The sequence below is a fragment of the Herpailurus yagouaroundi genome, unplaced genomic scaffold (genome assembly GCF_014898765.1).
Source record: "Herpailurus yagouaroundi ecotype Mexico unplaced genomic scaffold, PumYag 182, whole genome shotgun sequence".
NCBI classification, from domain to species: domain Eukaryota; kingdom Metazoa; phylum Chordata; class Mammalia; order Carnivora; family Felidae; genus Herpailurus; species Herpailurus yagouaroundi.
The window spans coordinates 57,514,554-57,539,817 of record NW_024412413.1 but is presented as its reverse complement, the minus strand read 5'-3'; the positions used below and the strand labels follow the sequence as shown (position 1 = coordinate 57,539,817).

Sequence of the window (25,264 nt, the reverse complement as noted above, 5' to 3'; positions counted from 1 at the left end):
ATATTAATTAGGGCTATCCATTTGGTCGTTCATTCAACAACCATGCACTGTCTACCAGGGGCCAGGCACTCACGCTAGAGTTATAATTGGGATGAAAACACACACACTCTCAGCTTTTATGAAGTTCCATTCTGGTGGGGAAAATGGACATTAAAAAAATCACACATACAGGGTGCCTGAGTGACTCAGTGGGTTGAGCGTCTGACTTCGGCTCAGGTCATGATCTCACGGTCTGTGAGTTCAAGCCCCCCGTCGGGCTCTGTGCTGACGGCTCAGAGCCTGGAGCCTGCTTTGGATTCTGTGTCTCCCTCTCTCTCTGCCCCTCCCCTGCTCATGCTCTGTCTCTGTCTCTCAAAAATAAATGTAAAAAAAAAATCACAAATACACAACTGACAAATGCGACTGCAGGTATGACAGCATCATAGACACTGTAAATAAAGGTGATAGGAAAATGTGTCACGTGAAACCTAAGTCTGACTTAGCAAGAGTTAGGAAAAGGGTGAGTACTGTGGGCAGAGAGGAAAGTGTGCAAAGGGAAGTGACGCAGAACAAACTGGCACGCTCCTAAAAGCAAGAGCTGAGTCTGGAGAGGGCTCAGCAGGGGAAGATTCAGATCGGGCAAGCGCCTTGTAGGTCTTGTGAAAGATTCTGCTCTTGACCTAAGAGGAGTGGGGAATTCCTGAAGGGTTTAAAGAGCCATGGCATGATCACAAATGTTTCATATCTAAATTGAGAATTCAAACACCTAGCAAACCTGTATTGTGGGGACTGGTTTATGATTAATTGTAAAGATAAACGTAGAGTGTAACAAACACATCTTTGTGTACAATAAACTCTTTTATGTGCAAATCACATATAAACATTTAAAAATCCAATAAAAGAATACAACTTATCATATTAAGATGTTTATGTGTTTATTTTGTAAGACTTCAGCTTTATGAGCTTATTTCCATTAAACACAATAACGTCTGGGTTATTTACACTGGAAAAGGCTATAGCCTTCAGATGCAATGTCCTTTAAATACAAAGACACTAGTCCATTCATCCACATCACTAGAGCAGACATTTAGGGATGAGTTCTTCAGTTAAGGTGGTCAAATTCTATGGGCTCATCTACACCCACAAACGGGTAAAGATGATATGGTTTATGTCCACTTAATCAGAACAAAGCTCCCAGATTCCCCAGAAACTTAAGATTCTAATTTTGGCTAAAGCTTCTTCCCATTTCCCTAATTAACATGACACATTGGTAACCTTCTTTCAGACGCTGACTTATATAGGTTTGGTTTAAAAACAAACTATTTGAGCTTTACCACAGTTATACAGTTGCTTAGTTACATCATCACTTGAAATTACATCAATCATCGTATGTGAAAACGTATGTAATGCTTGCCTTCCTTTTATGCAGCTTTATCTGAGTTATAAACTATTCAAATATCAACACGCTTTAAAATCACAAACTGAGTTTGAGGAATTATTTAAATCAACTCTGTGCCATACAACCAAGCAATGGTCTCTTGAGTCACCATCTCCCAAAGATGATTTTATTAGTCTGTAACAAAAAATGCATGCTTATGGATGAAATTCCCACTCAGTATGGTGTTGGCTTCTAGATCTATCTATATATATATTCTGATATATATATATATATATATGTATTCTGATATGTGTATATACATATCGTGATATATATATTCTGATATGTATGTATATATATTGGTACATATATTCTGATATGTATATATGATATGTGTATATATATTCTGATATGTATATATATATTTTGATACGTATATACATATACACATATCAGAATACTGCAAATCTGATTTTTAATTTTTTTATTTTTTAGAAAGAGAGAGAGAGAGCGTGCACGGGGGAAGGGCAGAAAGAGAAGGTGACACAATCCAAAGTAGACTCCAGACTCTGAGCTGTCAGCACAGAGCCCGATGTGGGGCTCGAACTCACGGACCATGAGATCATGACCTGAGCTGAAGTCAACGCTTAACTGACTGAGCCACCCAGGCGCCCCTGCAGACCTGATTTCTAATCACTAGTTCAACTCCACCCTTTTCATCATACAGAAGTCAATGTTTATATGATGCCCACCCTGTGGTCAATTTCCTTTTGTGGGAAAGAGAGATGTGGCCCTAACAGACAGCAAGGGCCAGAGCACAGGATAGTTCTAAGGATGGATGGATAGCAGGTATTTGGCAAATCGTAACTGTTAATGATCAACAGCACATTATTTATCTTCATGGCATTTGATTTTGAAAATGAACATGGTTTAGTGACTTAAAAAAAAGGAAAGAAGATTCTGTGCTTCAATGAAATGTAGTCACTCTCCTGATTAACAAAAACGTCATTTCCTCCTCCAAACCTGTAAAACACTTAGGTGCATCACTACCAACTTACCCATGTCTCCTTTCCTTCTGTGGACCTCACTCACCCTCACGTTCCACACACACTGAAACTACAGCTCTCTTCCGCACTGGGACAGCCCTAGGCATCTCTCCATCATTCAGGGCATCACCCTACTCGCAGCATGCCCTTATTGTCTGTCTTCCCCCGTTATTCCTTATTTAAAGTCTCTTGAGGGCAGAGGCCAAGTCCCATTTTTCTTTGTTCCCTAGCACTGAGCACATAGGTGGTGTTGCTGGGCACCCCGAGCAGCTCAAAATCCACCTACAGACACACAAGTCCTCAGGGTAGAAATGCTGTTCAGTCATTACAACTGAGTTTTCACCAATTCTTTGAACTACTGGAAGAGAGCAAAAGTTTTCCACATAAACCACTCCAAATGCAAACGCAAAGTTCTACCTCCCTCCCTCAACTATGTGGCCAGGATGTTTCTCAATCCTGCCTTCCCCCTGTAACCCTCTGGCTCCAGAATCCACTCTGGCCCTGCTGCAAGTGCTGCTGCTCGCACCTTTCAGAGCCGTCTCCTTCTGTTCACTCTGCCATTTGATCCTGCACCGGAACCACAGGAGATGGAGGGGCAGACATCTCACACCGTGTTTACAGATAAAGAAGAGGTGACGAAGTCGGCCTGAGGTCGGGCAAGTCACTGGTGTGAGACAAGACAATGTGTGCGCCCCATTCCCAGTTCAGGTCTTTCCACTGTTGTACAACGGCTCCACGGTCTCTCTCCTGACTCAGATATTTAACGAGCACCTCCTGCGTGCCAGATTCTGGGCTGGGCTGCTGAGGGACTAACAGCTCAGTAGGACATGAGTCCTACCCTGGAATGAGACATGTGACAAATGCCACTGGAGAATCTGAGGGAGTTTCAAAACCGAAGGGAAAAAGCCACCTTTCTTCTCAGAATTCCATATATCATGCAGGCCACACAAGCTGCCAGCATCCCCAGATGCCCAGGACTGTTCCTTGCAGCGGGTAAATCACATTAGACCTCAGGAAAGGGCGTAACCCCCGTACTTCCCCACATCCCAGAGCATCCCCGGTACAGGAGGGCACGTGATGTGATGGGCCCCACGTCACACCACGTCAGGCTCTAATGTCAGCACACGAGGGGAAAACATCTATCAATAACACACCCTTGAAGATCCCTTTAAGACAACAGCGAAGTGTTCTTATGCAGGCATATTCTCCCTCCCTGAGTCCTATACGACCAGTTTTGCCTTAAGTGTTGGAACAGATCGATTATGTATTTTGTTATTGTTTCTTATTTTGAATTTTCAGTTCAGGACCTGATGAAGTAGTTCACATGTATGCTGGGCCCAAAACCTGAAGACCAAAGTCATCCCAGGTAGGCTGAGATATTCAAACTAAGAAAGGCAAAATAATGAAGGGGGCTTTTGTTTCCCACACACTTCCATCTCAAACACACTGCAGGGCGTGCACTCACTGGCTAGAGCGGGAAGCTGAATCCTTTCACTACTTAAATTACTTCTCTTGTTCTTTCTTTTACTTATTACTATTGCTGTTGTTATAATTTATTATTATTTGCCAAGCACGCAGAGTTGAAGACACATTAAGTAAAACATACATATGCTTGGTCTTCACTGTAAGTTTTTAGGTACTGGTATAGACTAAGTAACAGGAAATCTGCCTGAATAATGCTAAGTGCATGTGGCTTTCCATATATACTCCTTAATTTGTATACCTAATTAAGCACCGACTACATGCTATTCATCTGCCAAGTGCTGGGGAAACTAAGAGCAGGCCCACAGGCCCCAAAGTATACTACAGGAGAAAAGTATGAAAAAAATCATTTCGTTACCATGTAGGAGTTGGACATACAAGGCGGGAGGGCCTGGATAGATTAGGGGAGGCTTAAGGAGATGACCCTGACCCCCAGGATGCTGCACATGACCCTTCCCTCACCTTCAGGCCATGATTCAAGTGTCATCTTCTCAGCAGACCTCTCCCTTCATCCCCATTTAAAGTGTTTGGGGTGGCTTTGGGCTCTGGGTGGCTCAGTTGGTTGAGCATTCGACTTTGGCTCAGGTTCCCTGAGTTCTCATGTTCCCTGAGTTCAAGCCCCATGTCAGGCTCTATGCTGACAGCTCAGAGCCTGGAGCCTGCTTCAGATTCTCTCTCTCTCCCTCTCTCTCTCTGCCCCTCCCCCGCTTGCACTCTCTCAAAAATAATAAACATTAAAGTAAAAAAATAAAGAATAAAACTGTAAGCCCCCTCTTGCCATAAACCCCTATTACCTCAGCTCTTTTTTCTTCCTAGCCCTCACTACCTTCTGAGCACATTTTTTATTTTACTTTTTTGTCTTCTTCCATGAGAAGGTCAGCTCTGTGAGGGCAGGAATTTTGTCTGTTTGGTCAAAACAGTAATCTCAACCTGAGACGGTACCCAGCACATAGCAGGATTTGGCAAATACTCAGAAGCCTTCCTTGAACATATTAAAGGGCATCCGCCAGGGCTCTTCTCTGTTCTTGCTTTCCCAAGAGATAAATGCCAGAACAGCATTTATCAAGAAACTGAAGTAATCTTTAAACAAAAAAAATTGTTAGTGTCCTCTTACTCCTCACTAGAAATGGAAACTTCACAGCAGTGACTTGTCTGTTTTGTTCACTGCTGTGTCCCCAGCACTTAAAACAGAGCCTGGCACTGTGTATTTATTCCACGAATTTCACTTGGGTGAATGATCATCATCATCATGATCACAGCTCATATTCACTGAGCACTCAGCATATGCCAGATGGTTCTATCTGTATTCTCTTTTCAGATCCTCACAACCCTAGGAGGTGGGCACTGTTATGATTCTCATTTTGTAGATGAGGAAACATAGACAGAGACTTGCCCAAGATCTCAAACCTCGTACATGGAAGAACCAGCAAATAATTCCAACTTAAGCTTTGCTTTAATCACTGTTCTGCTGCTGTGACATAGTACTGGCATCACTCTTGGGCTACCATAGTGGTTCCCCCATCATCTGTCCCCTCTACACCACCCTCCGGCCACCTTCAGGACATCCTCCACACTAAAGACAAAATGACACCTTCAGATAGCGAAACTCATCACCTCATTCTGCCTTCAATCTCTCCATTGGCTGTCCATTGGTAGAGTACACATTTTGAGGTCCCACCAGCAATGTTTGTAATAACCACCCTTGAAGGATGACATTATCATTTCTAGAAAAATTACAGGCTATAAAGAACATGATGGGCTTGGGAGAAATGCTCTACCCTTGAGATAAGAAATAACGAGAAAAGGCTTATTTGATTATAACTGGATTCCATCAGCAGTTCCAGAAATACTTACTGAATATCTAATCAGAACCAACTAGGTAGATGTGTTAAAATGGATATTCCTGGGCCCCACCCAATCCCATTAATTTAGAATCTCTAGGGAGAGGGTCAGGAAATAGACATTTTTTAACAAGTACTCTGAGTATTCCTTTGACATTCAGGGACCTAAGTCTTTTCAACTCTAACACATAGGCAAGTACTTACATGTTGAGCAATGCTATATAAAACCACCAGTGTCAAGGCCAAGATCTAACCAACTTTATTTAATGACCAGTGAGAACTCTTTTGTTCAATAATAATGTTATGTAACAATAATGTTATATAATTCAACAAAAATGCTCTAACTCAAAACTGCCCGAACTCAAGCCATAATTTTTACAGATGTCCAATGTTTGAGTGGCTCATGCTGCCTCACAGGAGGTCAGAACTACCATGTCTGGTGAAATTAACTTATTTATGCCAGGTCAACAGTTTTATTCTTTTAAGTTTGTTTATTTTGAAAGGGAGAGGGAGAGAAGAGGAGAGAGCAAGCGAGCATAAGCAGAGGAGGGGCAGAGAGAGAAAGAGGGAGAGAATCCCAAGCAGGCTTCACGCTATCAGCACAAAGCTGACGTGGGACTCCATCTCATGAACTATGAGATCATGACCTGAGCTGAAACCAAGAGTCGGGCGCTTAACTGAGCCACCAAGGTGCCTTATCAGGGCAACAGTTTTAATGTATGTTCATTCCAAACATTATTGCATTTCTTCCCTTAACATATAGCATCCTGCCATGGCTACAAATTAGAAAAAAAGAAAAAAAAAATCACACAAACCATGTGCTGCCTCTAGCATGTCAAATGTGCTCTGGGTGGGATTCAAAGAAAAGCAAGTCTATTCAGGTCTTTTACATTCTGACAGACCCCTAAAAAGGTTAGAGATGAACTTTGTTAAGGGAAAGTTCAATGCTCATCCAACCACCATCCCAAAGACCCTGGTATTTTACCAGGCTTCCCTGACATTATCAGAAGTGGTCCCTAAACAAATTCATCTCTGGACCTGGGATGCCATTTGCTCCTGGCTCCTGAAGATGAGAGAAGGTGAAGGTCTCACCAGGTGCTCTTCTCTGCCTCCAGCTAGGAAGGGTCCCCACCGCACAGAGCAGCAAAGATATGGAGAACCAACCTTAAATCTTTTTGCTCAAGACTCCCAACTGATTTTTCCTTTCCTTTAATATGTTTCCAAATGATTTAACTTGCACAAATGACCCCCAAAAACCTATTTTCCTCCACAAATGTTATGAAAAAACAAAAACAAAAACCAAACACCTTGATCAAAAAGAAGTCAAACAGTCCTGAGACCTACTTTGAGAGACATGGTGCTTAACTGTGGTGCCATGGCAAGTTTCTAATCTAAGCCATGGGATGTGGTTGAACAATCTCTTTTGAAATTTCAGAAATTTAAGTACTGATCTAATGTTCAAGTACTTCTATATAAAAGAAAATGCTCTGTCCTATACAACACAAGACAGTAATTAACAGTGCTTCAGAAACAATGACCGTGTACTGCAATATCGAAAGAGGACTACAGGAGACAACAACACATTTGTAAAAGAAAACAGCCAGAGAAATACATTTTTCAACATATTTTATAGGCATGAAAACAACTTTTCACTACCTATATTGAATTAGCAGTCCCATCACATAAATAATCCTTTGCGGATGCTGCGTAATCTAGGTAATAAATAGGATCTCTCATTACATAAAAATGAACAAAATAATCCCCGGTCAGACATGCTGCAACACATTAACGGGAAAGAAAGTGAGAGTCTTCAAGTTCAGTAAAAGATTATTCAGCGCTCACTAAAGTAAAACACAAATGAAAACAGGGAGGACGGTTCAAATTTCGAAGGCTTCTGTCTTTCCAGAGTTCTTTTTCAGTTTTCAAATTATAAAGGAAAGCTTGAAGTGTAATTAAAATCACCTAGGTTGTTTATTTCCAATAGAAGTTTCTAATTTCCTTACAAGTTCTTACGATTTCAACTCTATACCAAGCCAAAGAGAAGACTGTTTTCCCCACCCCACCCAGATTCTAAAACTCCACGGTGGACCCTCTCGACCATGAAGCACCCAATGACCCTCAACTCAAGACTCTCTTGAACATGCTGACAGAATCTGCCAATACACAGGACAAGAACAGCAGGGGGAAGAGGCATTCCCTGGGATTTAGAAAGGCCCCACTGGTCCAATGCGAATAGCTAAAGCTGTTTAAGATACCAAAACCAGTACTCCATTTCGACACCAAATTCTTAAGCAATTATGAAAGACAAAGAAAACAGGTATTAATGCTAGCATAAAAATGTTTCTTAAATTCAGTGTTTATTTGTCAAATACCAACTCCTTTTTCTTTCATTCCTTTCTGTTTCTGATCTTTGGAAAAAACCACATCAGTATCAAATGTCACTTAGTTCTTATTCAAACAGAGGAAAGCAGACACAGCGGCTGCACTCGTGACTTAGGTGACCTGGGCCCTCAGTAAAACCCAACCTCTATAAATCACCAGATGTAAGCAATTGGGTAGTGATCACTTTAATTAATTGAACAGCTTTCCTGAAATTTACTGTATAATTTCAACCCTCACAACACCTTTCCTAGAAGCAAGCAACAATGGTGGTTTTTTCTTAAGTTGTATTAGGAAGGAAAACATTTTAAGCTCAATGGCTTCAATATATTTTTAAATTATTCAAGATCATGGTGGCAAGCTAGTTAAATTTTAGAAATTAAATGTTGCACATCCTACATGCTACCCTTAAGTGCCGAAAGTCAAAATTATGCCAGAACCTCTCCAAAGCATGAGTATAAACATGTTATTTGTCCTAAAAATACAGGAAATTTAGCACAATTTTAATTTTATTTGAAAACTCATCTTTGTAAAGTAACATGCAGTGGTTTATAACTTCAATCACGTACTTAATTTTAACTGTATAAAGCTGATATTTTGTCTCTGAACCTCGATTTCTGCTACAGGTACCACACTTAAAAGAGAATACTTCAGTGTCTTATTACCAACTCCCACTTCTCACAAAACAACTCCAATCACCCTCCACCAGGAACTATGTAATACCTAACCCACAGATCCCATGCCGACCACTGAGCAATAACCAGAATTAGTCCGTCTACAGGACATCATCCAACACCTGTCTCTATGAGGTGAAAGCAGCTCTTCTGAATCTTGGAGACCAGTTCAGCAATGAGAGCAACACATAAAGTGTGTTGTTACAATGGTACTTCAAATTTGGGAGAAAATGGCTGGAAAACAAGTCAACCAATTTAAAAAATGCTTCTACGTTATCTATAGAAACATTCGTATTTTGCTTGTAAGACCTTTACTCTAGCAGAACTGCTACTACCCATGGTCCTTGCAAACACAAAATCCTAAGGTTCACTTACAAGGAGAGAAGTGTAATATTTGCTGAGACTGGTCCTAGATTTGGAATGGTCTCCAATTCATTGTTGTTCAGTTCCCCTCCCCCCCCAACCCCCCGGGGGGGGCGCAGAAAAAAAGACAAAAAGAATGCTGATTAGATAATCTGTAATTCACAGAGGTAAAAACTTTATAAAATTAAAGATACCTCCCAAATTAAAAGTTTTTAATAATTTACTGTTATCTAAATGTTTATAGTTAAGTGGTATATTTTATTCAACCTCAAATAGAAAGTAAAATAAGACTCACACTTCTCGAAGGCTCTGAAGGTGGCTCATGGAATTTGCCTTGATTAAAGACAGTCTGTTGTGACTCAAGTCCCTATGAGAAAACAAAAATAAAGTTATAGGTGGTTTCAAAAACAAATCACTAACGGTCTTTAACAAAGTGCAAGACAGTTATGAAATATCTCTATCAACACTAGTGACAACATAAGAAATAACTGGTTCATCCTTTCCCCAAACTAGATGGTAACCAAACTGCCAAAATCAAAAATACAAATTCTGAGGACAAAATTAGTTCAGGAGGCTGGCAGATTCAAGTGCTTTGAGCCTACAAATTTTTAGGAGATGTTTTTTGGCACAAGGTGAACAGATCTTTTGTGAACTGGTTGTTTTGCTTCACCCTCCCCATCCCCTACCATCTCCTCGCTTCCAACCTGATATGATGAAGTCATGGCCTATGAAAAGTGGCTAATTAGGCAGACTGCTGAAACTCAAATCTCTAAAGAAACCTTTTATTATCATAAAATTAAGCATCGGTGTCTTTATTACAGTCAAACAAAATAGAAATTGCTTTTTATACATATTTGTTTCTCTGGGTTTAGGCACCAAATTATTTCAAGTACCATTTTGTGTGTGTGTGTGTGAGAGAGAAAGAGTAGGAAGCCACCTGAATTCTACTTTCCTGAATTTCCCAAATCTCAGTATCTGATAATGTAATGTATAATTTAAACCACATAAACCACCTACAAAGTAGGCTGTATAGAAACCTATGATCAGATTTTTTTTCAATCATTAAATACATCTGCTTCTTACTCAATGACTTAACCTGAGTAACAATTTCCATAAGACAGCATTATTTTTAAGAAAGCAAAACAAAACTTCTACTTATACAATATTGTAGGCCAGGCCATCATCTGAGCATTTAAGATTCAAGAATTTTAAAGAAACCCAGTAAATATTTGATGGCATTCCCTTTATGTGTTAATAAATTGACTGTGCGCCTTCCACGTGGTATAATGAAAACGAAATGGTTGGAACAGCCATCGAAAATCAGGCTTACAAGCAGTATGGCTTAAAGCTCTCCCACTGAAGGAAGCTTACCAACCCTTACCAAATTAATTCTTTCAGTGTTTAAAAATGAAGACTTGTAACTAACCCAAGTTTTAGGTAACCAAACTTGACTGGAGAAAAGCATGAACCAAAAATAAAGGGCCGAAGAATCACATCCAGAGAAACACAGTGTAACTTGGTGCACATCTATTAAGCTAACAATTAGAAACCAGCAATCCTTTCAAGTCTTTGAATTTTTATTTTGAGAATAAACCTGGATTTCTCTATTTCACCTAAATAGAAAAAAAAATCTGCAAAGGTTTTATTTGAAACATGTTTGCTTAAAGACCTACCAGACAGTAACAGACATGAGTAGATTTGTTCTGGTACAGTTATAACATGAAAAAAAATCTGGCACAGTCTTTAAACTATAAAAATCCTGCAATTACAACCACTGCTGTGCATGCTCACCACGCTGGAGCCAGACACTTTCCCTCACGGCCCAGCTCATGTCCGTCTGGAGTTCATCAAGGAACCCGTGGGCCCAACAACTCACGTCAGGATTCAAACAAAACCTGTGTGCTTTTAGCACCACAGACAGTCACGGATTTCCCACAGGGTTTCAAAAACAACCAGTGAAAAGAGTCCTTCACCTGGGAGGTAGCCTGAATCAACAGAGAGTCTCATTTGGATCCACTTAACTAAAGAACATTGAACCAGCATAAAACTGCGTCCCTGATTGTTTCAATTTTTAAAAGGAAAAGGGGAGCCAAACTGGCATTGCCATTTAATACAGGTGGTTTTCTTTTTAATTAGAAAAAACTAAAACCACACTCTTCGCTTCGTTTTAAACATTATTTCATAGGGCAATCCTGTGAGAAAAGAGAGCGAGTGTTGAGCTTTTTTTCAACCAGTAATGGGATGAGATCTCCAACAAAAGACCTTTAAAATGAGAAACTGCCTTCCAAGAACTATGCACATGCTGGGGACCACTCATTTCTGATCCAGAAGCGGGAACTGGCAACCTTAAATATTTCAGTTATTGCAACACACTTCCATTCCTGAGTTTTGTGTACTATTAAAACCACATTATATGTGGGAGGAAAAAAAAATCACCTCTTAAGTGACTTTTACTACTAAATACTTAAAGCCACGAATCTTTGAATGCATCTAAATTTAGATTTAATACAGTTTATGTTTCAGAAATGATTACTTTCCAGTTAAAGGATGTCACATTTTCCTCAGTCTTCCCTATATTGTTTTTATGGCTAAACCACATTAAAAACAAACACAAGTCATACAATGTCGATATTTTCTTAAACCCGCAAGAACATTCAGGGAGAAAAGCAGATTCTTCATTGTTAGGGTTCCATTAATGAACACCTTCCCCAGGAAACCTTACTAAAAAACTCTGTAGAGTGAGGTTAATAAATGTGAAAAGTGGCGAGGCAAGGAGGTGTGAACTATTTACCTAGAACTCAGCCGGCCAAATGCTTGAAAATTAAATGCTACATGGTAGAGAAAAGTCTTCCTGCACGTTAGCAAGCAAATAAATATACATGAAAATAATTCATTTACAACATTTGGTTCCGGCCATCATTTTGTTCCTTTTAGCATTTGGAAATCTGACTTCCAAGTCAAATTTTAAAATGCAAATCCAGCTCAGCTTCTTAATCAATCCCACTGGGGCCTGCAGAGCTGCAAATTCAGCAGAAATCTGGAAAGCTGAAAAACAAAAAGCCAGGCTGTAGCTGTTTTAAGACACTGATCCAAAGTGACTCATAAATCAGCCTGCTATGTTCAAGTTTTAGTCTGGAAAATACAGAAAAACAGCTGTGAAAACCATAAGGCCCATTACCCCCACTCCAGCCCCAATTCTGGTACCAAGCAGACGATTTCTAACAGGAGAACACTAAAGCCACACCAGCAGAAAGTACCTTTTGGACTTTCGCCTCAGCCCAGCTAACTCAAACATCTCTGTGTGATAAGATAATTCTGAAACTCCATTGAGATTTTAATACGTTTAGCTCTCACTGGCAATTGAGCAACTTCTGTCTTTTGGCTAAAGTAACATACTCCAACCAGCACTCCTCTTTGGGTTCAGAACTCTGTAAGTGCAAACTCAAAAGATGTAAACTCAAGTCTGCCTTTAAAGGCAGTTTGTAAGCAAAGACTTCCAGTAGTTACTGTTTTAAAAGCCACTTTCAGTAAAGTACTACAAGTTACTTTTGGAAAAGAGAACTACGGTATTATTATTTTACAGCTCAAACTACTCAATTTTTCACACACGAGATTCTTAAGGCAATACATTACAACCGAATAAAGTGAACAAACTACATACGCACGTACATTAGATTTTAACTCGCAAATTCAACAAAAGACACAAAACACAAAATTTTCCTGAATGGTGCTCTCATCAATTAGTCCTAAGGCAAATGTTTACTATCTTAATTACCCGAGAAAGAGTTAAGATACGGGAAAGAATGATACGTACTCTTCTGTTTAGTTCTCAACTCTGAAACAGTCTACTTAAACGCTTTTATAATTGTGTAAAATTTAAGAAATGGTGATCTTATGCCTCCTGTTCCAAACACCAAGTAACAGAGAAGTAAAGCCCAATTCCACGTGTTTTTCTGCTCCTTTCAAAGGTGGAGCTAGGAGACCTCTAGAGCTTTAGGAACAAAAGAAACATTTATAATAAAGAATTTAGACCGCATGGCTTGGTGACAACTACAAAGTTGGTTAAAAGTCACACAAGTACAAGGATGACAGAACTGTCCAATGAGTGATCACAGTGGGGCTTCTGACAACAGACCTGGTGCTTATTTATACAAGTGGAACTTATTTTCACATATATTTAAGGAATGTGTACTTGTACTGAGACAATTTACTGCTGGCGGAAATGTAATTAAAGATTGTGCTAACCAAATAAACTGTAATTTGTTTTTAGTGTGTCACCAAATTATCTGCAAAACAAAATCCTAATTAGGTCAGCTACTTTTAAGACAACGTTTCAATAGATATCAAACCCCTTTTGGTTTAACTCAACTTCTAATCAAGACCAATACAGTTATTTTTTTTTTAAGACATCCAAATTCACACCAAAAATATATATTGCACACTGGCACGACCCAATAGACTACTTGGCAATGAGAAACTACTAATATAAGTTTGGCGAATGATTCAAGCATTTCTAAACACACCCCAGGAAGGACTATTCATTTTCTTTTTCTCATCTCTCTATTATTCATACATGTTCACCTCCAGTCATTCAAATGTTCAGTTCCATATGTTGTCAATAGAGCCATTCACATTTCATGAATAAGGCAGCATGACCTCCACAAGAAGCAATTGAACAGAATTAGCCACAACTAATTGAAAGTCTTCCTGCTTCGGGTTAAAGCCCTTATCTCCTTTCAATTGTAAAAAAAAAAAAAAAAAAAAAAAAAAAGAAAAAGACACTATTAAAACATCATAAGAGATTAAATCATCTAAACCTTTAATTCTACTTTAATTCTACTTTTCTGTTAAAGTAAGGTTTATTAACACAAATAATGTGCTTTTGGGGCCAACAGTCCCACAATTCACAAATAAAGATTTTGATTAGCGCAATGATTTAAAAACACAATTTCTTAAACTACCAGACTAAACTTTCTACTACTATTACCAGGATGAAGGCAGAATTTGCGTTGCAATTCTGCTAGGCCCAAACCTAAGGATTAAGGATGGACTGTATTTCAACTTTTTTAGACAATATAACTTTTTAATTTTTTTTGAGAAACACAAGTTTTGATTATTTACATTTTACACAAGTCCGCCAATTTTAACAAAAGACTGGGGCCTGGAGAGCCTAAGGAGAGGACATTTGGAAAGAATCAGCCTTTCCAACTAAACTACATTTTCTTCCTTGTTCTTCCACGCAGTTGGCAGTGATTTCAAGTTTTCAGACTTCACAGCTAGCTTCCAAAAACTTGCATAACAGCGTCCAGTCCTCTGTCCTAAACTGTTTGCTGAGAAGCTACAGAAATCACGCCCTTCGTTCTGAAAACTAGTTCCTTCCTTTCCGTATCTACTCATCAGTCTCGCCGACTTCTTACCGGAACCAGGATGCGTTACAATTTGGTGGAGGCTTTACGGAATTTCTTATAGGCGAAATTAAGCACAGGGGAAGAACAACAAAAGAATGTCTACTACAGCTTGGACGGAACTCTGGCGAGGGGGACTTCTCAAAGGCTCACTCAGTTACTGGTTAGGAACAGTAAAGGGGGCCAGAACCAGTTAGAAACTGTAGTTGAGCCACAGGATCACACACTCAGGGAGAACTGCAAACGCCGGTAACACGTAGGTTGCCACCTCTCCTGTCCCGCCCTCGCAGGGGAGCGCAGTAGAATCCCCTTGGCAGGCTCCAGGCTCAGGACCCAGGCTCTACCCTTCGGAGTTGTCAGCAGCTCCCTTCCCCCGCCCACCTGCAGCCAGGCACCGGGGTAGAGAGACTGAGGCCTCGACGGCTCCTTTTCCATCCCCACGGAGCGCCGCTCGAGGCCTGGGCCAAGAGCAACTGCTCCAGAAGGGCCAACTGAGCGCCGAGCCCCAGGCCCCTTGCGAATCTCGAGCGGCTCCCCCCAGTGCCCTCGAAAATACTTACAGCCGAGCGACCCACGGCGGGAGCGACTCGGGAAGGCGCGCCAGCCGCTGGCGACTGCAGTCCAGGAGGTCCCCGAGGCAGCGGCAGGGAGCGGGACACAGGCGCTCGGCGGCGACCCCAGAAGGCTGCCCGAGTGTCCCCGAGCCGCCGCGACCGCTGCCCTCGGCCGGGCCCAGCCGCCCCAGCACCGCGCACAGCAGCAGTCCCAGCGCCACCGCCGGCGCGCAGAGCCTCGGCGCGCCCATCGCACTCTTGCGGCCTCTAGCTCGGCCCGGCGCTCCGCAGCCGGCGCGCGCTCGGGGCTCGGCACAAACTTGCAGCTGAGAGTGGCCGCCCGCGCTCGGGGCCGCGTGTGCGCGCCCTATCCGGCGCTCCGCGGCAAACTCCTTTATTTTACGCCCCGCAGCGAATCCCTTTCATGCCCCGGAGCAGCGAGAGGAACACCGGAGAGGACGGCCAGCTGCGACGGCGTTGCAGCCCCAGCAGCGTCGGCGCCCCGAAGCCCCTCTCGCCCGCAAAGAAACTTTTTGCCTCCTCCCCGCCGCGGTGCGTGAAGTCCCGGCGCGGTGGAGTCGGGAGGCGGGGCGTGCGGAGCCGTCGAGCGCCCATTGGCCGGCCAGGCCCAGTCGCCCCGAGTCCACGTGACAACAACAGGGCTCCAGCCCCGGGCGGGAGCGCGGGAGAAAGTGGAGCTGAGGTTGTAGGAAATTTGGAGTTAGAGTTTCCAGCCTCTCCGGCCAGCAGTCTCCACTACGTCCTGGGAAACATATTTCAAATGGAGTTGAAGAGAAAAAGGGAGTGTGCAAACAACTGAACACATCATTAGGCCAGCTCTCGGAGTTGGAGGTATTTTGGCAAACTTGAGAGGAGTAAAGTTAGTCCTGTTATCAGGAAAGTTTTCAATTCCAAATTAAAAAAAAAAAAATTAGAAATTATCCACAGATGTAACGATGGTTTCAGTAAAAATACGGTTCCCTTAACATTAATAATGGCTGATTTTTTCACACATATGTCAGCTCTAAAGATAAAAATAATAAAATGTAAAAGTCATGGCATTGGAAACGGTATATGGCGTGGAAATAGCCAGCCTTAGTGCATTGGGTCGAGCTGGGGGGAAATTCTGGGAAATGACCTTCCAGTAAACTGTGATGGCAATCGTAGAGCGTATGCAATAGCTAGGAATAATAAAAATAGTCAACAGTGATTTCAAGGCAAAATGAAAACTAGGACCTTGGAGGAGGAGGTTAATATAAGCCCCATAGTCTGCCTGGGCTTTGAGTGATGACAAATTCTGATTGAGAATGCGATCAGGCTAAAAGTACTGGTATACCTGCTTAGCTACGGGGTGTGGGGACGGGGGTTGGGGAGTGGGGTGGATTCAGGCATATAGGACTTCCCCAGTGAAGTCTGTGTCCTGACTTACTCCTGCAGGTGGTTGGGGCCACAGGATGTTGGAAACCTCGGAGATAATCTGTGAACATCCTCCTCCTCTAGGTGAGGATATATACCCAGAGAAGGTAACTAATCTGTTTGTGGTGAAAAAAGGAAGCTTATTTGAAACTTCAACTTCTGCGGTCGTTGTTTCTTGCAGGCCATCTGCCAAAGCATTCCTTAGGGACTGCTTAAACTGTTCATTATTGAGGAGTGGACGTAGTTTGTCCAGTGGAGACTTTAACTCCAATTTCAGTGCTCTTTGATTTCTACTGCAGCAAACCACCTGTTAATAAGCACTCCCATTCTTGGGGGAGAGTAAACACTCACTTTGAAGTTGAAGAACACTTTAGATATGATATCCTATCCTCTTCCTTTCACTACTGTTAGTGTCAACTCCACCACTTTTTTGGATGATGTACAATTAAGAAATATTTATAACGATGTCATCTTGGTTTTGAATGATTGCTCTGCCTGCTTGGAGTGGTCAAGAAACACCACAGTCGTGCTGTGTTCAGCTCAGTCTCCCCCATCTATTTCATGTAAGGAAAATCAAGCTTAGTGCTTTGGAGTTTTTAGAAAGAAGTATGCCATTATACATGTGCCTTTATGTATAAGTGTGGTGGCTTGCTGATTGACCTATCACCCATGTGATGGAAGCAGTCAGAAATTGGCTACCATTTGGGGGAAGTTTGGCTCATTTTCTTTCTCTGTTTTCTACTCTCCTTATTTCATTTTCTGTTCATTTCACTTACACCTATGTGCTGACATTTACCATATCCATATTTCCAGCCCACATCTTTCTCTTAACTCGAGACTTACATATTCAACCACTCTTAGGTATTCTCAAACTGGACGTTCAAATGTAACATGTTTAAGATTAAATTTCATCACCCCTGAACCTTACTCCTTTTCTTCATGAGTTGGACATCTCAAGGAATGATGAAACCTCCCTCTTTCCAGATGGCTACAACTCCAGAAACCTCATTCACCCTTAATAGTCCTCATTCTCACCACCACCTCTGCATTTGATCAATTAGCAAGTCCTGATGAAGCTAGCAACTAAATGTATATCTCCTCTCCATCTCCAGAGGTGTTATGCAAACTCAGACCACCATCAGCTCTTGCTTGGATTACCGCTATAGCCTCCTTCCTATCTGGCATTCCAGTCCTTTCTCCACAGTGCACTCAAGTGATAAGCCGAAAGATCATATCTGAGCCTGTGATTCCAATGCCTAATTCCTACTGTCCTCAGAGTAAAGTTTAAATTCTCTAGCATAATATAGTCTCTTTTTGTATTTGGCCTCTACTCACCTCTTTAACTCATTTCATTTAATCGTGTTCATTTTACTCCAGGAACTACTGGCAATTCTCTTCCCATGCTGTGCTCTTTGCCTTGTCTCTCCTTCGTACCCTGGGGCCTCTGTCCCTCTTCTGTCTGGTTGGTTTGCACTTCAACTTAAGCACCCTTCTTTTGGAGAAGACTTCCTTGAGTCCTATCCCTCCACTTCCAGCATATCCTTCCACTTCCAGCATATCCTTCCAGCATGTCCACTCTTCACTGGAATGTAATTGGCCATTTTTACTCTGCTATTTCCTAGGTAATGCTTAGAATTTTCCATATAATCATTTTTCCTGTACATTCTTCAAGGGTTTTACCAGATATATATTAATTAAATTACTTAAAATTTCAGTATTTCAGTTTCTCCATCTGTGAGTTGGGAATACAATATATATATATTTTTAAATTTGACTTCCAGTATCAGTTCACTGTATTGGCTGTCACCCTCTATTCCCTCTGTATTATTTAAGGACTAATAGCCATGACTAGCTGAAATCTAGAGGCTACCAGCCCCTCCCTAGTACACCCCTTGCATGTTTGCTCCTACCAGTAGTATCCGTAGTAGTTCCAGACTTGTTTATATCTATAATTACACAATCGAATTAAATATTATGTTAACCAAATAAATTTGAGTGCAATCAAAAAGTAGCTTTATTCCTTATAATGAATAATGATTTGGATATCTAATGAAGAATTTGAAACTGGAGAAGATTCTTAAAAGGTAATTGCTAAAACACAATGCCATCAGATTAGATATGGGCAAGACAATTGAATAACTGGGGAGAAATTATAGATTAGAAGATTTCTTCACACAGATTGCTTTGTAAGCATCTTTAAATTCTTATTTCACTTCAAAGTAATTGTAATTGTGAATCAATCAGCAGAGGATGTTTTATGGATGTGGCTTATGCTTGCTCAGAACTTCACATGGTCTTTGAGCAAACTGTGAAGACATGGAAAGGTTTTAGCATACATTAAATATGGCTATTCTCCATCTCAATATGACCTCAACTATTCAGTCAATAGAAAGAGGAACTAGTTCTACATGGGAACTTTAAATCACCGTCATATTTTCAGAGACTTCTCAAACCCTTTATGAACCACAGGACGGAACTTCCATGGGGTTTCTGCTGAATGAGAATGTTCCTCACAGCCCTGTGCAGCTTCTTTTGTAAGTATGCAGACAATAGGAATGGAGGCAGAGTGCCAGGAAACATGGTCTGTAATAGAGGAGGAAAAGGAACGTAAAACTTTGTTTAACCTTCCCAAATTTATCAGTGAATAGCAGTGATTCAGAAACCATCTTAATGTGTCATTGAATTCTCTGATCGTCTCATGACGTAGTTTATCTGTACACACACACATACAAATACAGTAGTATCACATGTTGATTCTCCATTCTTGTGGCTAATCTCTCATAAAAACAGATCTAGTATGAAGTAGCCAGATTCATTTTGAATGGAGGTCTTTTAACATTTGAATTAAGATGAGATCAAGTGTTGGATTTCTGTACTCCTTCAGAGGTTTACACTGGTTAACTCGGTAGTTGAAAATTGACTCTATTGGAAATGACCTAAATCACACCAGACAGTTTCTCATTTATAACTTTGTCCTGGTGAATGGCAATTCCCATCCGTTTTTAAAACAGCCTCCAGCTGCCCATTTTGTGGTTAGTATAACCCGGTCCCAGTTCTCTTTTCAGTTTTCCTGTTTTTTTTCTTTCTTTCTTTTCTCCTTCTGGCAAGTGTGAGACTTTCTTATCTTGAGTGTTGGCAAGGGCAATGACTCACCGATAAAAAGTAATAGAGGTGCTAAGCTGTCAGTTTTAACATCCCAGGGCAAGAATGAAAGCTAAACACTCAGTACTTGCTTTATCATGACAATGAATGGCACAGTTTGTGTAAGTGTGAACTGTGAAAAGGAAAAAGAGATAAGGCAAAGGAGGAAGAAAAGCACAAAAATCCCCAGATAATGATGCCAAAAGCAAATGTTGCTGTACTCTGTAACCTAACCATATCTTTTCCCATTCATTAAGGCATTTTAGAAGAAATAGATAACCCCCCTTTCTCACAAAAAAGTGCAATGTTTTACTTAGAGAACAGGAGACTAGAGTCTTAACTTTATAAAAGCTCTGCTATGAACATGTCTTAACTCTTCAGGAAATATTTAGAAAAATGAAGATAGCCACCCATCTGTTTCTCTCAAGTTGGCCAACCATGCAATATTAATGTAATTGAAAACAAACAATGTTATCTGAACATTCTATTCATCCAACCCCAGATTACACATATGCTGTCTTTTATTTTACCCATTTCTCTGGTCACCCACTAGGAATAATATGTGCTCTGAGGAAAATTCATATCGTGGACAGAACTGGATACCCTGGAAATCACCTAGGTGTAGCCTGGAGCCATTGGGAGCTGGGAACCTTGAGGTAGGGGTGGGGAATGCGTGAAGGCTCAGGGCTGTGATCTCCCCTAGATTCTCCTCAGTGGTGTGTCCTTTCCCAGCAACAGATCCTTTCAGTGGTCTCCAGTTTCTCCATTTTTTAAGGGACTTCCAGATAGGTTCTCTTCTTTCAATGTCTGTTCTCTTCTTTTTCTGTAGCCGGCAGTAATGCTAACTCCATGGGGAATCTCGATGCATAAAAAATAACCCACCCTGTCAGAAATGCAGAATTCCAAACGCTTGAGAAATTGTTATAGAGGATGCAAGGTAGAAGTCTGATAGGGAGGTCATATACGCGGAAGCTTCGGCGTACCATACCTCGTCACATTGGCCTGTAAAACAGGTGAAGAATGACACATTTGCTGTACGGTAGTATTGTGTTACTACAAAGTCCTTCATAGATTCTAGTTCCTGTGACTTAACTCCCAAGTTGCTATTTTCTAATGATATTTCAGGGAAATAAAGTGAATTCACTATAGAAACATTCTCCTGCTGGGGTTTTTGACAATGGACTGTTGGAATTAAGGAAACCCTCAACTATTTGTCCTGAGAAAAGTAATATTTAACTTTAAGATGGAGAACAACAACAAAAACATTTTATAACCTTAATAGAAGATCCTTAATCTACGTGTATGACAGCATACTATACATATCCTGAGATTTTTTTTTAATTTTTTTTTTAACGTTTATTTATTTTTGGGACAGAGAGAGACAGAGCATGAACGGGGGAGGGGCAGAGAGAGAGGGAGACACAGAATTGGAAACAGGCTCCAGGCTCTGAGCCATCAGCCCAGAGCCTGACGCAGGGCTCGAACTCCCGGACCGCGAGATCGTGACCTGGCTGAAGTCGTACGCTTAACCGACTGCGCCACCCAGGCGCCCCTGCATATCCTGAGATTTTTAATAGGTCTTTTATTATGGCATATCAAAAAGTTACTGCATGACTCAATTTGTTATGATTTATCTTGTGAGGTCAAAAAGAATCATTAGGCATATTTACTGAAAAGATTCATATATACCCCCTGGAAACTTTTCTATAGAATATTTTTCTTCTACTTCTTGCGTGAACAGTTGGCGTATACACTATTCTAAGAATTAATATGCATTTCCAAAACATGAGAACACTCGTAAATGAGTTACTTATTGCTTTTATTTATGGTTTCATCCTCTTACACATTCGATGTTTACTCAAGTCTATCAAATTATTAACGTGAGTGTGCCATGAACATTCTCAAAAATCAAGTCCCCTACATTATTAAAAACTCGGTTTCTATTCTTTAAGGATCCCTATCAAGCTACAGTGTTTACTGTATCATCACTCATAAGTATTTCAAATAGAGAATGAAGAAGAATTTTGGTTGTATGGGGTTGGTTTCAACACGGCATCATGCTCCTGTCATAGTAAAGACAGAACAAGTACTTTCCTGCTAAAATCTTAAGTTTTTAGCCCAAAGCTTTACACATTTCTGTTGTTTATACATACATAAAGAAAGATTCCCTCAGAAACATTGACATGGAGCTTGAAGACGCTTTCAAGGGCACCTTGCTTATTGGCTTGCCCCGGGCACAACCATGTCTGCGGCAGGCAGCCTCCTCCACTCCCATGGCAATTATTTCAGACTTGAACACCTTTTTCAGTCAGAGCCTTCATCTTTAAAGCCCACACAAATAAATTCCTCCTGGTCTCTTGCTGTCTGTCATTTGAGCTTTTCTGTTTCTTCTGGGCAAAATAGAAGCTATTCCCAGAAATATTCCTTAGTTTTCCTCTTTGCACATTAAATAATTACAATTCTTTCTAACTCTTTCTCACAAGCAGTACCCTTCCTCTATCTAACACCCTCATGAGGATCAAAAATGTCTGCTTTTTTGGTTGCCTTGAGTAGGTGAGTATGGCAAAATAGAAGTAGGAGACTCCTGGGACTCCACAAGTGAGGCTATTCAACCTTTGTCAAGCTTTCGCTATTCTTGCAATTTTCTAAACATTTACTGTGTATTAACTCATTTATTACTTACCACCACCATGTATGATGTCATCCCCATGTGGCAGATAAGGAAACTGAGGTATGGAAATGCTAAGGAATTTGCCTATGTCGGAATTGGGATTCCAACCCAGTTAATCTTAACTCCACAGTGTACTCTCCTAACCACTACGCTACACTGCTTTCCACTAGAGTCACAAGAAGCAAGTTTCCGAAATGCTCCAGAGAAGGGGTTTCCAACTGGTAGACTGGGATCAAGACGGGAAGCATGCCTGGCATTTGCCTGGTAATTCTTGAGGATGCTTGACTGTAGTCATTGTTTCTCCTTTCCTTCCCTCCTTCTTCCTTGCTTTCTTCATCGATCCAAGTTTAGGGGGAAATTGTCTTATGCAGATATATGAATAAGTCACCTCATATTCTGATCATAAAGGTTAATATCCCTACTCTAGTTTCAGAGTACTCCTTCAAATGTAACCATTACAGATTAACCATATGTGCTCAGGCAGGACTGTCCCCCTAAAGTTCTCCTCTGCAATGTCACTACCCCCTCACCTCCAGGAGTGTTGCATCAGGTGTCATCGGCATTTTAGAGTCAGTGTTGTAGGAAAGTACTTATGACTTGCAGGAGAACCTAGGTGGTTGGTAATCAGAAGAAGGAAAAAATGTGGAAGGGGAGACAGGTTTGGCTTTCTTTACAATTTTGTCTAGGGCTGCGCCTAATTAGGGGAACCATGGATGGGATACATTTGTCCAAGAAGCCCAGAGAAAGGAAATATTAATACTAGAGATTATATTTCAGCTGTTGAGATGGTTTTCATGTGGTAGCAGAATTTTCTTTTAGCTTTTGGTTTATTAGCTAATGCTCATTTTTATGCTTTTCTACCTCTTATACAGGAGAATTGTTCTTAATGTGTCCCCCAAATTGGCTGATTTTGAATTCTAGTTTCCCAAGCAGTTTTGTTTTAAAGGCTGCCCTTTAAGTCCGTTGTCCCAGGAACATCTCAGAGGCTATAGGGGACTGTGCTCAAGTTCTCACAGTCTTTCTCACATTCAGAGATAAAACTCAAGGTATGAGATAGTAATTCTTATTATCTTCATTTACACTTATTAAGCCATCTATCACCATGACGAATAGTTTCTATTATGAGTAATAGAGTAGACAACGTGAAAATGAACTTACTGGAGTTTTGATTAAAAATCTATATTTTTCTAATATTGTAAGCAAAAGTGCTAGCGACACAAGTTCCCCTGGGTTAAAAACTGTGAATTCATTTTTTAATTTTTATTATCATCTAATATTAAGACCTCTCATCTACGATTTTATGAGTTTGTACACAAAACTAATTCATATAGAAGTATATTGATTTTTTCCAGGTATTTCTTAAATATGTTAGGAAAATAAAACTTATTTCAACATTTTTTCCGAGAACATTAAATCATTTAATGCAGTGGTAAAATTTGGAAAAGCCAAGACCTATCTTAAAAACAGTAATTTGGATATAATCTTTATTTCAGCTAATGAGAGTATACCATAGGAAGTTAATGAAAGCATGAATAATTAATTACAGTAAATACTGATGGATCTGTCCCAAAAGGATTCATAGCATTAGAAGTTGATGATCATTTTCCTGAAGTTTGTGATTATTCATTGAAATTGATATGCTTGTAAAGGGAACAATAAAATGTACTATATTTTTTTCCTTGTAACTTTGGATCTTTTCCTATAGTTTTAATGAGAGTACATGCTAAATATCTCAAGGTGAGGGTAGAATTCTCCATCTTGTTAGTAATTATACTTGACTTCTTGTGATCCAATACGAGAATGTTGGAAACAAAATTATGCATAATTTGAACATACTGATTGCAGTCACAAAAGCTCTTTCTAAAATTTTTGCCATAGGCAAAAAAAAAAATTTTAAATCAGCTTTTATAAAATCACTCAAATGTAGCATGCTTGCTTCCATTAAAAATAACTAAATTATCCTAAGGCAATCCATATTTGGTAACTACAGTTACTTCTTTAAGATGTGTTTTATGTGTGACTAGATCTGAAATTAAGAGCAATCTGTTTCTTAAAACTGATATGTAAAAAAAATAAAGGGTTTAGGTCAGAGAATCTTTAAAATATCTCGTATTTTTGTCATCCTTTGTTCTAAAACTTTATACTGAATATGATTCCTCTGTGTACTATTAGAAGGCACAGGATAAAACAAAAGTACTGATAGATGGTAGTGTTTCTCCAAGGGTGATCATTATAACTTTAGCATCAGACCCAGGGAAGGAGGCTCAATAAACAAAAAGACTATTTGGCCCTTTTCTCAACTTAACTGAATCAGAAATTCTATCAATGGGTTCTGGGGATCTACATTTTAACACACCCTCCAAAGTTTGGGAATCTGCAAGTTGCTACTCTGGAATTGTGGGGGGACCAATTCTCCTATTACCATGTAGCCTTTTTATAGTTTCATTACATGGGTGATGAAACCCTTACCATAAATTCATGAAACTCCTCTCTCTTTCTACCCTGTTCTGTCAAATACATAATTGAAACTTACGGAGTATGGAAAAGGATACCATGATTCTATCTTGAATAATCATGGTTGCCTAGGACCACTATGGAAATTTGGCAACAAAGAGGCATACTTTCCCATACGTTTACATCGACAAGGATACATTCTATGGTGCCAAGCAATAGATCTTTGTATGCTATGTAATGATACATAATATGCTGCTGTACAGACCAATTTGTACAATCAGCTAACACTGAAATATGATGTATCTCAACAGGCCACACTATTCAGTGATCTATTTATGCTAAAGGCTAAAGAAGAAGGACTTAAATAAAAGTTATGGAAAATCTAGAGATCAGGAAGTTCCTGAGTATATTTCTGTAACAACACTTGTCAGGTGTGTGTGTGTGTGTGTGTGTGTGTGTGTGTGTGTGTGTGTGTGTGTGT

General features: G+C 40.4%; 1 protein-coding gene across 2 annotated transcripts in view; it reads right to left on the bottom strand.

The window, feature by feature from the left end:
* The window catches only part of LRIG3 (leucine rich repeats and immunoglobulin like domains 3), a 50,018-nt gene extending 34,553 nt beyond the window's left edge, over positions 1-15,465 (bottom strand). For both annotated transcript variants that reach the window (XM_040491550.1, XM_040491551.1), the window contains exons 1-3: positions 15,108-15,465; positions 9,438-9,509; positions 9,155-9,229 (exon numbers count right to left, since the gene is read on the bottom strand). In XM_040491550.1, the coding sequence (XP_040347484.1) occupies positions 9,155-9,229; positions 9,438-9,509; positions 15,108-15,352 (392 nt within the window). In that variant the 5' untranslated portion in view covers positions 15,353-15,465. The remainder of the gene's footprint in view (positions 1-9,154; positions 9,230-9,437; positions 9,510-15,107) is intronic.
* Between the last annotated feature and the right edge of the window lie 9,799 nt (positions 15,466-25,264).